This window comes from Vicugna pacos, chromosome 1 (genome assembly GCF_048564905.1).
Source record: "Vicugna pacos chromosome 1, VicPac4, whole genome shotgun sequence".
Lineage (NCBI taxonomy): Eukaryota > Metazoa > Chordata > Mammalia > Artiodactyla > Camelidae > Vicugna > Vicugna pacos.
This window is the reverse complement of record NC_132987.1, coordinates 54939102-54952681: the sequence shown is the minus strand read 5'-3', so window position 1 is coordinate 54952681 and position 13580 is coordinate 54939102. Positions and strand designations below refer to the sequence as shown.

At 40.0% G+C, this 13580-nt stretch overlaps 1 protein-coding gene across 4 annotated transcripts; it reads right to left on the bottom strand.

The window, feature by feature from the left end:
• Window positions 1-423: 423 nt before the first annotated feature.
• On the bottom strand, window positions 424-12006 carry FETUB (fetuin B). 4 transcript variants are annotated; one of them, XM_072963782.1, is made up of 7 exons: window positions 11767-12006; window positions 11387-11497; window positions 9994-10081; window positions 7683-7843; window positions 6844-6945; window positions 1691-1783; window positions 424-801 (listed from the first exon to the last, which is right to left on the bottom strand). In XM_072963782.1, the coding sequence occupies exons 1-7, from the start codon at window positions 12004-12006 to the stop codon at window positions 424-426; spliced, it is 1173 nt and encodes a 390-aa protein (XP_072819883.1). The 4 variants fall into 4 exon arrangements, with proteins under 4 accessions (XP_072819883.1, XP_006201048.1, XP_072819995.1 ...); XM_006200986.4 differs by having other exon boundaries at window positions 11782-12006; XM_072963894.1 differs by lacking the exon at window positions 11387-11497 and having other exon boundaries at window positions 11782-12006.
• Between the last annotated feature and the right edge of the window lie 1574 nt (window positions 12007-13580).

Genomic DNA, 13580 nt, shown 5'->3' with positions numbered 1-13580 from the left:
GGCTCTCCACAGTTGCAGACCCCAAATCACAATTCTCTGCTGATCCTAAATAAACCCATCTTGGCTGCAGAATCTCCTCAGTCTATTTGTTTCAGGTCAACATCAGAAAGAGGACGTCTCTTAAGTAAGGTCATCAGAGAGACTCAGCTAAAAGTAAGAAGTCATTACAAAGAGAGAGGTGGGAGACACATTTATCCATGGCATGAGGCTTTGATGAGCCATGGCATGAGCAGGGAGGCAGCCCAGTGTACAAGCGAACAGTTTAGTCTAATTTCCACTTCCAGGCAATATGATGAGGCCAGCAGGAGTCAAAAAGACACACTTTATTAGCCCTCTCTACATTTGAACTCTTTCTGTCCCCTCCTCCCCACCCCCTCTCCCCTCTCGCAGGGCACTGTGTCCCCAGGAATCCTCTACATGTTCTCATGGTGGGAGAATAAGAGGGTTAGCATTTTGAGCTGGTCCTGGGCACTCAGCAGAGCGTTGTTCTTTTGAGGGGAAAGGCAGGACAACCAGCTCCTCCTCCACAGGCTTCAGGAGGAGGAAGGAGACATCCAGCGGTTCTCCCTGGGGATTCGTGGTTAGATCCAGCTGCACAGGGAAGGCCTCAACAGGGCCCTTCCCCTGGGACTGTCCAGAGTCTTCGTCATCCAAGGAGGGGAGGCACCGGATAGCTCCTTCTGGCACGGCCTTGGCGGGCGAGTCGGCGCGGGCTGTGTTTTTCTGCCGGGGCTCTTCCTCTTTGGGGAGGTTTGTGGGTCCCTGGTTAGCAGTAGCGTTTTGGCCTCCAGGGGTGGGAACCTGGAATAAGAATGCTTTTGAATGAAGGAATATCCTCCAGGAAAATTCCTGCCATGCTTGGCCCTAGGTTACGCTGTTCTGTGCCTTTCGGCTGGAATTTTCATAGGGAGACCAGCTAGGAGAATGGGCCTCTGATTAAAGGATGAAAAAGCAAAACAGATACAGGCCAGGGGGAACCAAGACCATTAGAAGCTTGACTGCAAGCCTGACAAATTTCAGAGCTGAGCAATGATCCAGAGAAGACAGATGGCTTGTTCGAAGCCCCTAGTGGGCTGTCCCCTCACTCTCAGTGGTGGCAGCAGCAGTCACCTTTAGTGATGGTTTATTCTGCACCAGGCCCTGGGCAGTGACCTTCAACCAGGCCCTCTCACCTGCTTCTCACAGGGATCTGAAGGATCTTGGTTGCCATATAGATGAGGCAACCAAGACTCAGAGAGGTAAGAACTTGCCCATGTTCACACAGCTGGTAGGTGGCAGGTGGGACTGGAACCCTGGTGACCTGTCTCAACCATCCTCTCAACTATGCCAGGCTGCCTCAGAGGAAGCACTCAATAAATACTTCTGGAAAGGGAGTCAATATTTCTATGGAAACAACTTCTACCTATGATTCAGGGTCAGGGTCTTTGGGACACTGAACTTAGTGTCTCAGAGGCCTGCCCCATTCAAGCAACAGGAGCCTTACTTACTCCATAGGACTATGTTGTAACTAAAAGAAAGGGTGACAGGTCTTTAATCAGCTGCCCTGTGGATGTGGGCTTAGGACAGCCTGAATAAAGTAGTGATCACAGATTCTAGGAAAATGAAGGGAGAGGGTAGTGTAGGGGCAACTAAAATATAAATAATCTGCTCTCTTACTCACAGAAAGACAAACAATTAGATAGAAAAATACCTGTGATTTAAAGAATTCACAAGTCACCCAGACTAACTTTTCTGTGTCGTCGTCTTCATTTCGATTCAGAGAACCTTTGCAGAGACCAACAGGCTAAAGAAAAAGAAAATACAACGTCACATGTGTATTATGGTTATCCATGATCATAAATGGAAATCAGCATGCCTTCTGCTTACACACACACAGCCAATCAACACACTTATGCTCCTGCCATGTAATAGACTCTGAGCCAATTCTTTAGACCATCCCTGCCAAATAATCACCCAAACTAGGTTAAATTGCCTCCAATGAGAGAAACTCAGCATTTCTTGAGGAACACACTCTTTTAGAAAATTCCTTGAATTGAGCAGAAATCTGTGTCTATAGAACAGACAAAGAAATCTGCGTCTATCTCTTGGTCACACTTCTACCCTTGGGTCAGTTAGCAAACTTGTTTTCATCTCTCATCCAGCAGCGTTTTACGTATGTTCTGCCTGAATTTTTGCTTCTCAGACAAGACCACTCTCAGTTCCTTCAACTTTTATTTATTTGAAAATAAAATAAGTGTGTTTTCTTATTGTAAATGTAATAAATAGTTGTTTAGAATATAGATAAACAAAAAGAAAATAAGAAGACCTGTAATTGCATGAAATGATTTCCTGACATGATTTGATTTCTTTTCTTCTAATCTCTTTTCCTATACCTACCTACTTTACTTCCAGAAAAATATGATTCTACTATACATAATCTCTAATAACTCTCCTTTATCACTTAACAATATATTGTGAAAATCCTTTTATGACATTGAATAGTTTTCTATGATTTTTTTTATAATGGCAACCCAATATCCCTCTGTGTTATTTAACAAGTTCTCTTTTATTAGACACTAGATTGAATGTAATTTATGTTTAAACATTGAAGCTCTATCTTTTCATATATCTCTAGTTGTTTCCTTTGGATAAATTCCTAGAAGAGAAATTTTAGAGTCATGGAGTATGCACTTTTTCAAGTGTAAATAGGGGGCCAGTGTAGACCAAGAGAAAATCACAACTACAGGTCCAGTTATGTAAAGATTTTAAACTCTTTTCTCTAATCCTCTTCATTCTTCTTGGAACTTGGAAGAGCCAGAATTAAATAAAAAATTGCAGGAGGGGCACACTATGGGTAGAGATGTAAACTGGTGCAGCTACAATGAAAACAGCATGGAGGTTCCTTAAAAAACTGAAAAATACAGAATGCTTTACCTAACAACAGCAGAATACATGTTCTTCTCAAGTGTACATGGAACATTCTCTAAGATATACCTTATATTAAACCATGAAACAAGCTTCAATAAATTTAAAAGAATTGAGATCACATAAAGTACATTCTCCAATCGTAATGGGATGAAATTAGAAATGAATAACAGAAGGAAATTGGAATTTTCACAAATATGTGGAAATTAAATAATGTACTCCTAAAAAATCAATTGATCAAGGAAGAAATCACAAGGAAAATTAGAAAATATTTTGAGATGAATGGAAGCAAAAACAACATGTGTAACTTGTGAGATGCAGCTCAGTCATTGTTCAGAGGGAAATTTGTAAATGTAAATGCTTATGTTAAAACAAAAAATAAAGATTGTAAATCAATAACCTAAACTTTTACCTTAAAAAGCTAGAAAAAGAAGAGTAAACTAAGCACAAAGCTTGTAAAAGGTGGGTGAAAATAAAGAGTAGAGAGGAAATAAATGAACTAGACAATAAAAACAAACAATGAAAATAAATGAAACTGAAAGTTGATTCTTTGAAAAGATCAATAAAATTGACAAAGCTTTAGATAAACTGACCAAGAAAAAAATGACTCAGATTACTGTAATTGGAATTAAATAGGGTACACCATTTCTAATCTTTCAGAAATAAAAATGAGATGCTATGAACAATTGTATGCTGGCAAATTAGATAACTTAGAGGAGATGGACAAATTCCTAGGAAGATACAAACTACCAAGACTTACTCAAGAAGAAATATAAAATCTGAATAAACCTATAACAAGAGATTGAATTATTAATCAAACAAACTTCCCACAAAGAAAAGCCTGGGTGAATTCCATCAAATATTTGAAGAAGAATACCAATCCTTCACAAACTCTTCCAAAATAAAACAGAAGAGGAGGGAAATTTTCCCAACTCACTCTATAAAGCCAATATTAAACTCATATGAAAATCAGGCAGATACAACACAGGAAAACAATAGATCGATATCTCTTATAAATATAGATTTTAAAAACTAAAAAAAAAAAAAAAACCACTGGCAAACTGAATTCAGGAACATATAAAAGGAATAATGCACCATGATCAACTGGGATTCATCCCCAAAGTGCAAGACTATTTGAAAGTATAAAAACCTTTGTTATATACAATGTTGATAGATTAAAGGAGAAAAAAAACTCATGACTATCTCATTAACACAGAAAAAGCATTTGACAAACTCCAACACTGTTTCTTGATAAAAACATTTGGAAAAACTAGGAATAGAAAGGAACTTTGTCAACTTTAGATAAAGAGCAGCTATAAAAAACCTACAGTTACCATCATATTAAATTTTGAAATACTGAATGCTTTTCTCCTAAAATTAGGAATACGAGAAGGATATCTGTTCTCCCACCTCTTTTCAACATTATACTGGTAGTACGAGTCAGGGAAATTAGGTTAAGAATTAAGTCATGCAGATTGGAAAGGAAGAAATAAAACTCTATTTATAGAACTCATGATCGTGTACACAGAAAATCCTAAGGAATCTACTAGGAAACTATTAGAACTAATAAATGAGTTCAGCAAGGTTACAGGATACAAAGTCAATAAATAAAAATCAATTGTATTTCTATATATCAATAATTGAAAAATAAAATTAAGACAAATACATTATATCCGCATCAAAGAGAATAAAACACTTAGATATACAAAAAAGTGAAAGTCTTGTACACTGAAAACTACAAAACATTGCTGAAAGAAATTAAATAAGTCCTAAACAAATAGAAAGACATCCCATATTCATGGACTGGAAGAATTAATATTTTTAAGATGACAGTGTTTTCCACCTTGGTCTACAGATTCAATGCAATCCCTATCAAATTTCCAACAGTTTTATAAAAATAGAAGCTGACAAGCTTATTCTAAAGCTGATTTATTATAAAAATGAAAGAGATTCAGAATACCCAAAACAATCTTGAATAAGAAGAACAAAATAGGATGACCCATACTTCCCAATTCAAAACTTTCTACAAAACTACAGTGTTGGAGATAGTGCAGTACTGATGTAAGAACAGATATGCAGGTCAGTGGAATAAAATTGAGGGTACAGAAATAAACCCTTACATTTACAGTCACTGGATCCCAAAAAGTATGCCAATACAATTAAATAGGGGAAATAACATCCTTTTCAACAAATAGTGCTGGGACAACTGGATAGTCACAAGCAGAAGACTGAAGTTGAATCTCTAGCCTCACACCATATATAAAAACTAACTCAAAAATGGATCAGAGACCTAAAGCTAAAACTATAAAAGTCTTAGAGGAATAGGTGGGAGTAAATCTTAGTGATCTTGGAACAGGGAATAGATTCCTAGCTATGACACATAACGCATATTCAACAGAAGAAAAATATATAAATAGGAGTTCATCAAAATTACCAACTTGTACTTCAAAGAACAGCATCAAGAAAATGAACAGACAACTCAGAGGAGAAAGTATTTGAAAATCATGTATCTGATAAGAGGGTCATATCCAGAACACATAAAAAATTCTTACAATTCAACAATAAAGAGATAAATAATCCAATTTTGAATGACAAAGGTTTTGAATAGACATTTCTCCAAAGAATACATACAAATGGCCAAAAAGCACACTAAAAGATACTTAACATCATTAGCCATGAGAAAAAAAATACAACCAAAATAAGAAACCACTTCACACTCAGTAAGATATCTATAATAAAAATGACACATAATAATAATAAGCAAAAATGTGGAGAAACTGAAACCCTATACATTGCTGATGGGTTTGTGAAACTGGTGCAGTCACTTTGGGAAACAGTTTGAAGTCAAAAGATTAAATGTAGACTTCTCATATGACCCAGCAATGCCACTCCAAGGTATATACCCAAAAGAAATGAAACCACACGTACACATAAAAACTTCTACACGAATGTTCATGTGATGTAGCACTATTACTAATATCTCAAATGAGGAAACAACTCAAATATCCATCAACTGATGAATGGAAAACAATACTGGTATATCCAAGTAATGGAATATTATTTGACCATTAAAAGAAGTGAAGCGCTGATACCTGTTAAACATAGATAACCCTGGAAAACATTTTGCTAAATGAAAGAAGCCAGACACAAATGGCCACATAGAGTATGATTCTGTTATACAAAATGTTTTTTTTTTTAAAAAAGGCAAAGTCACAAAGATAGTAAGTAGATTAGTGGTTTCCAGGGGCATAGGTGAGGGGGCAAGGGAATGACTGCTAATGGGTCTGGAGTTTCTTTTTGAGTTGAAATATTCTAAAGTTAGATACTGGTGATGGTGGCACAGCTCTGTGAATAGACTAGAAGACACTGAGTTGTACACCATAGAAGTCTGAATTTTATGGTGTGTGAATGATATCTTAATAAAGCTGTTATTACAAAGAAGTGAATAAGGGGGGAAAAGGCTTCTGGTGCATTTTGCCTAATTGTGCAACGATACACTGTGCCAACTGATGTTCCTACCAGGTGTGCTTTAGGTGGTTTCAAAGCACCCTCCCCAGTTAGCTACATTCTTTAAGAGAAGGCCTGTTTGACTTTGTCCTTCTTAAAGAGTGGTCCAAGGAGAGCAACACCATGCTGTATTCCCAGTGTGATTGGCTTTGTTCAGATAAAAGCAGGACCACCACCAACCACTGAGATTTGTCTACATTTTACAGCCTCTTATGATCATTTTTTTTTTGCAAACGTATCAGATTTCTGATGAAAACTGCACTTACCATCAAATATTATCACATCTGGGCCATCTCTATTCAGTTACTCCTTAAGGGGAAGAAAATTATCTTGTGCATTACAACACCTCATGTATAATTTATGCTCAAAAAATACACACAGATGGTCTGTGAACACAAATCTTAAATTATGAAGATGTTGAGGAGTACTCACCACAGAGTCAGAGGACTGAAGTGCACAGCTGCTGGCCTGGGATATGGCACATGGTGACTCTGTGATTAAATATTCCACAAAGTAGGCAGGGCCAGTCACCCACTAGTATGAGACAAGAGTTGAGAAATAAAAATCAAACCTTCCCAAGTAGAGAAATGACTCAGGTTTGGCAGCACTATATTTACAGAGACCATGCATTCACAGAGTCACTGTCAACACAGGGGCTAGACTGTTTGTCCCGTAATCCCCGCCGTGATCAAACCATGTATTACGACTTTATTATTTAGAAAACATATTCACCATGTCTTTCTTCCCTTCTTAAGGATTTGAATGGGTTCTAAAGACTTTCCCTTGGGTGAGCTTATTTTTCCTCACATAAATTTGTTTTCAGATTAGCTTTTCTCCATATGAGAGATACCAACATAATTCAAACACAAGTGAGCCGACACTTCCCCTAACCCATAAAACTCAACATCCACTCCTATACCTAACATGGAACAGAAGTCAACTTGCTAAATGGTCCGTGGTCAACCAGAAAAGAGAATGTGGTAGGAAATCGCGAACCCAGGTGGAACAACCCAAGGAGTCTGTGTGTCCATTTCGCTTCTTGCCTTCAGGGCAATGAAGTAAAATCAAACCATACAGCTCTAGTGGAAATCCCACGGAACGACTCAGAAACTAAAACGTGATTGAATATGCATCACGGCTACCAAAGTAGGGAATGAAGAAAAGGCTCTTGGGTTCTAACCAAAAGGAGTGCCTTGGTAATCTCCTCTCAGTCTGAGAAGTGTTAGCAACAGTTTGGAGGCACATTGCTGTAACCGGGATTGCAGCCTCACCTGACTAGAAGCCTTGGTGATTTTGACGAGAGAATACTTCGAGGTGCTCCTACTGTTGTATTCTGCAAGAGACTCGGTGACAGCTTCCCAGACTCTGGGTTCTGACAAACCAGCAGGGCCAGGGCAGTCGGGACACATTCTGACAATCGCTAATTGAGAAACTGTCGATGCCAAAGTTTAAAAAGCAGGTTTAAAAAGAAAATGCCTTAATGATTTTTAATCCTATAAATCATATGATTACAACAGAGACAGAGACGGAAAGGAAACAAATGCTCAGTGTTAGCAAGAGTGGAGTGGCAAAGCATTATCTAGAAAGAAAGTTAGCTTTCTGCAGAGTTTTCTGCAATAAGTATGCATTGCTTCCATAATTAAAAAATAATCAAAGCAATATTTTTTCACCTTACACAAATTTTTTTACCCCAGGAATTTTGTTTAAAAATACACAAAATAGTACAGTTGAAATCCTCATTTAACCTTACATCTGGCCTCTGTATCCACCCATTCAACCAACCACAGATGGTGTGATACTGCAGTACGTATTCAGTGAAAAAAATCCACCTCTGAGTGGACCCTTATAGTTCAAACCTGTGTTGTTCAAGGGTCAACTGTACATTGGTATAAAAAAAATTTTCCCAGTTAGCACAATACCTTCCACTACCATTGCCTCTGTGAAGCAGACTGAATTGGGATTTCATTGCTGTCATGTTTCATTTACCTTTTGGTCTCCAACACTTAACATAATGTCTTATGTGTGGTAACCATTTGGTAGATGCCTGCTGAATGGATGAGTGAGTGACTGACATAGGGACGTTGGAGGCACACCCTCTTTGGTTAGAAAATGCAAGTGAGCCAGAAAATAAAAATTGGTCAAATCACTGTACCAATGGGTAGAATAATCACACTAATAGTACAGCTAAAATGTCTGATTGGGAGGAGCTGGGGTGGGAAGCAAAACTAAGGTAAAAGTCAGACCAGGAAACTTGTCTAGCGGTTGTTTTGTCAGAGCAAGCACATTGCTCTGACCAATTGTGTCTTTATTTGGGTGTTTCGCCGGGGAATTACGTCCACAGCTTGGCACACCCAGCACCATCCCCACATGTTATCTCCTGACCTCTTACAGCTCTGGTACCTATGACTTCCATTTAAGTCCTGATCTATTTTATTAGTTGTGGTTCTCTGATTTATTTTAGGGGAGTCTCATCTTCACAGCCAGGAAACTTTATCTCCATCGTCCTGTCCCTCAAAGGAAACAGCAGCCTTCTTACCACCTAGGGCTTGTTAGAAATGCAGAAACTCAGGCCCCGCCGCCGACCTGGGGAATCAGAGCCTGCACTTGAATGAGATCCACCAGGGGAGTCACAGGCTCATAAGGGTTTGATGGGTAGTCATATCCCATTTCCCCATGCCAAGGAGGCTTGCTTTTCTTTTCTTTTTTTTTTCTTTTAGGGGATTGGGTAATTAGGTTATTTATTTATTTTTAATGGAGGTACTGGGGATTGAACCCAGGACCTTGTACATGCTAAGCTCACACTCTACCGCTGAGCTACACCCTCTGCACAAGGATGCTTGCTTTTCAAAGAAGGACCCAGAATAAATGCATATGCATTTATTCATTTATTCAACAATATTATGGACTCCTTACACTTGATAGGAACTGGGGGAGAGTTGTAGCAGAGAGGAAGGAGGAAAGGATAAAATGTTCTACACGATATAAGATAGAAGACCCCAAATCAAGGCAGTGCATGGTCTGTGTTTCACGTGTGTACAGGGATGTAAAACAAAGGAACACCATTTTTTTTGTCTTTTTTTTCCCCCTTGAATAGAGAACACAGTGTTAGAGGCAGCATTGGCAATGGTCTTTAAAGAATGGATATGAGTTCCAAGGGCAGAGGTTATGAGGGGAGGGCATCCTCAGCAAAGAGAGAGGCACAAACATGGTGCAGTTATTGGAAAGTGTGATGTGTGTTCAGAAAACAGTGAGACATCCAGTTGAATGGAGTGGAGAGTGGGTGTAGTGAGGGAAATAAGGCAGAAATAGCTAGAAAAGCCTGGGGACAAGTTGTAGAGATTATACAATTTATGTCAGACTAAAAATTTAGGATTTGATGTAGGATACCATGTAGAGCAATTGCAGGTTATTTAGAAAGATAAATTGTAGGAAGAGGAGCAGCACAAGTGTTGGATGTATGAAGAACTTGGCTTTGGAAGGAATAGGAAGGATGGGAGAAACCCTAGACACTGTTGCATAGTATACTTAAATGCTCTTTGTCCATCTAACATTAACGTGAATAAAATCAGAGTGATCTTTTACCTGGGCGAAGAGTACAATTATAAGCAGCTAAATAGAAAATTCTTCTTGCCTCATTAATGTAAAATATTGCTTTGCATTGACCATAAACCTGGAACAAAGAAATACATTTTATGACCTGGTGAAATGGACTATGACTTTTAAAAATACCCTCAAAATGAAATTGGACATTTCATTTTTAAATAACGAGAAAATTAAGGTCAGTTTTGGTGGTTTCGGGTAGGGGAAACTGCCAGCTGATCATCCAACAGTTTAACCTTCTCCTGGGACACTGCTAGACTACTTCTGGGCTTCCTCCCTGCTTAGCTGTTACTCTGTGTCACTGAGTTTTAACCATAGCAAGGTGAGCGGAAGTGATGTCAAACCAATTCCAAGTGTAGCCCATAAGTCTCTCCCACATGCTATCTGTCCTCCATGCTATTTATCCTTCTGGAGCTTGATACAGATGAGCATGGTGACCAAGGAAACCATGAGCTGAAGGCAGCAGAGTCTAGGGCCACAATGTAGAAGGAACCGGGGTCTCCAAATCACTCCTGGAGGAAAGCCCCTTACTGATCAGTAATTCCTATTTTGAACTTTACATGAATGAGAAATCAATTTCTATCAAGTTGCAGTCAGTATACAATTTTTAGTGTATGTATTACAGCAACCAGTGTCACCTTAACAAATATAATTCGTAAGGTAAATAGACTATTTGCTTTTCAAAACCAGGTGGGTGAAGTTTGACAAATTTGGTTAAATGATTAGAAAAAGTTATCTTGGTCAAATAGTTTACTTCTAAACACTTATATCACACTCCTGTCACTCATGTCATAAAATTTCAGATCAATCATCTCAGGATTGTTGAGAATCAAATGAAAACTGTTATTGTTAAGCCTCTTCTATGGCCATCTTTAGAAGGATCAATTCTGACTCGGCTTAGGTTCTGTGATTCCATGGAATCCTTCCATGGCACCTCTGAGAGCTCCTGTACCATAATAAGCCCCTTCCTCTCCCCAGCCGCAAATCTCATATCAGTGTTCATTAAAACAAAACAAAGCAGAATGAAACAAATTTAAAAGCTCTCCTTACATTGCTTCTAAAGTCTTCTGGAGACACACATTCAGAGAGCTACATCTAAGGTATTTTTTTCATAACTTAAAATTTTTTTTCAGAGCCTACAGGAGGGCTTGGAGGCTAGGAAACAATTTGGGGCAACTTTTCAATTCTGGTGTCAGGACCCCAACGGGACCCTGATTAAACTGTTTTGTCTATAGAATCAGGATTACCATGTAGACACCCTGCCCAAGAGATTATAAAGGGGGACATTTGAGGACGGCACACTTTGAACAGTCTTCGTTCTGCAGACAGTGGACACCAGGTTTTCCCCCTTGAGCTCCTGGACACAAGCACTTACCGACAGATGTAAGTACCTCACACTACAGCTCTTCCATGACCTCCGGCTGAGCACGTGGCAGTCCGTCTCCAACACGTCCAGTGTGTAATAGAACAGGCTTCCCAGGTCACCCTGTAGGAAGGGGTGGAGAAATGCACAGCCCCCGTGAAGCAGAAACCCCTAAAGACTGGCCAACACACTTTGTTTTAAGGTCAAGCCAAAGGCTATGATGTTTGTGAAGATTTCTTATAAATGGTGGGACACTCAGGTTTCAGAGACGATTAACATCAGCACCTGTTTCTGATAACAATAAGAGCGTGTAGCATCCTGGCAGAAGAGAGCCGTGAGTATTCAGCATCCCCTGGCCGCCCCCACAGCTTGTACAAACACCTGCCCCAGACTGGACTGTCACTTGCCTGTCTGTGTTCACGGACATCGCTCACTCGGTTGAGGCTCAGCACATAGCCATCCTTTCGGTTCCTGTTGATGTCCTGCAGGACGAAGTTCGCGACTTCCAGCACATACGAGCTGTTGCAGCTGTGGGAGAGGAGAGGCGAGGGGCTGGGGGCTTGCTGGGTTGGAGGTGCAGCCCCGCAGCACACAACCAGGGCGCAGAGCGCCAGGGGTAGGAGGAGACCCATTCTGCAGGGAGCAAGTCCCAGGCGCGGTCAGTGGTCAGTACGTGGAGCTGCAGGGACCGAGCTGCTTATACGGCTCTGAAAGGTCAATTTGAGCAGTTTTATAATCGCAGTCTGAATGGGTGACCAGGATTTGAAAGACAATATCCTATTTCATACCCCTGAATTCTAAGTGTGGATTTCCCTGGGTCAGTACTTTGGACAGGATTTGCCAATATTTAACCTCAGACCCCTGAGCAATCTCATACTCACGTGTATATGTAAGCAAATTTAACTTTCCTAATCTTTTCCCAAGAAATCAGAAAAAACACTCGGGCCAAGGCTTCTAGGAGGTCATGTTTGGATTCTGGTTTGTGTCCCGGGCTCCAGCTGAATCAGAATATGCAGGCTGTCACGTTCTCTCATCTCCCCAAGCACCTTGCCTCCAGCTGATATCCTCGGCCACACTCTGATTCATCTCGGGTTGGAATCTCATGGGTGCTGATGGTGCTCAGTGAGTTCCGACGCCCTGCCTGACCACCCAGGTTCACTATTCCTGTTAGATCAGAAAAAGGGGTGAGAGGGTATAGCTTAAGTGGTAGAGCACATGCTTAGCATGGTTGAGGTCCTAGGTTCAATCCCTAGTACCTCCATAAAAAACTAACTAAATAAACATAATTACCCACCCCCGCAAAAAAAAAGGAAAAAGGCTCTAACCCCACCCCAATCAGACTAGAAAGGGTTTTATTTAGCCTCATTTAGGTTTTTAAAACAAAGAGTTCATTTACATTTTAAAAAAGAATGAATGCTTCATCAATAGTTCTCGTATCACACTCCAATTCTACCCTTTTTTTCTGTGGACTTGCCTGGAAGCAAACTTATTAAGAGACTAAAATCTAACACTATCGTTAAGAGATAGATAATGACTGGAAGGTGAGCTGGGATACAGGAAAACACTGAGACTTGCTTTTCTCTTTTAGCTTCTGCTTGGAGTTCTACTTGGAAGTTACTACCAACTGAAAGTGTACAAAGCACAACTGTCTTTTCAAAATTTTTATTTAAAGAACACATACACAGCAGGGTGGGGGTATAGCTCAGAAGTAGAGCAATTGCTTAGCATGTGCAAGGTCCTGCGTTCAATCTCCAGTACCTCCATTAAAAAAATAGTAAATAACTAACTAAATAAACACACACACACACACATCAGAGATAGTTTGTCACAAGAAGAAAAAGCCAGCACTGGAGGGAAGCGTCTAGATTAGGGCATCACAGAAGGTATTTCATAGAACCCCAGTCTGTGAGATGGCTCCCCACACGTCTCTCCACCCAGCCCCACCCCCCACTTCCTACCCTGGTCCTCTGTGTTCTGTGCTCGAATAAGTTTAGGACCTGCTGCAAAGAAAACAAGAAAAAGACATAGAGGCGACATGAAGCAAATGTGGCAGCATCCCGGGAATTGCTGAATCTGTGTGGAACATGTGGAGTTTCATAGGGCTGTTCTCTACTTTTGTGTGCCCTTGAAAACTTTTATAGTGAAAAAATTTGAGAAAAAAGACAAGTTTTTCATCCATTTTCCCTCTTCACCTTCAGCATGCCTC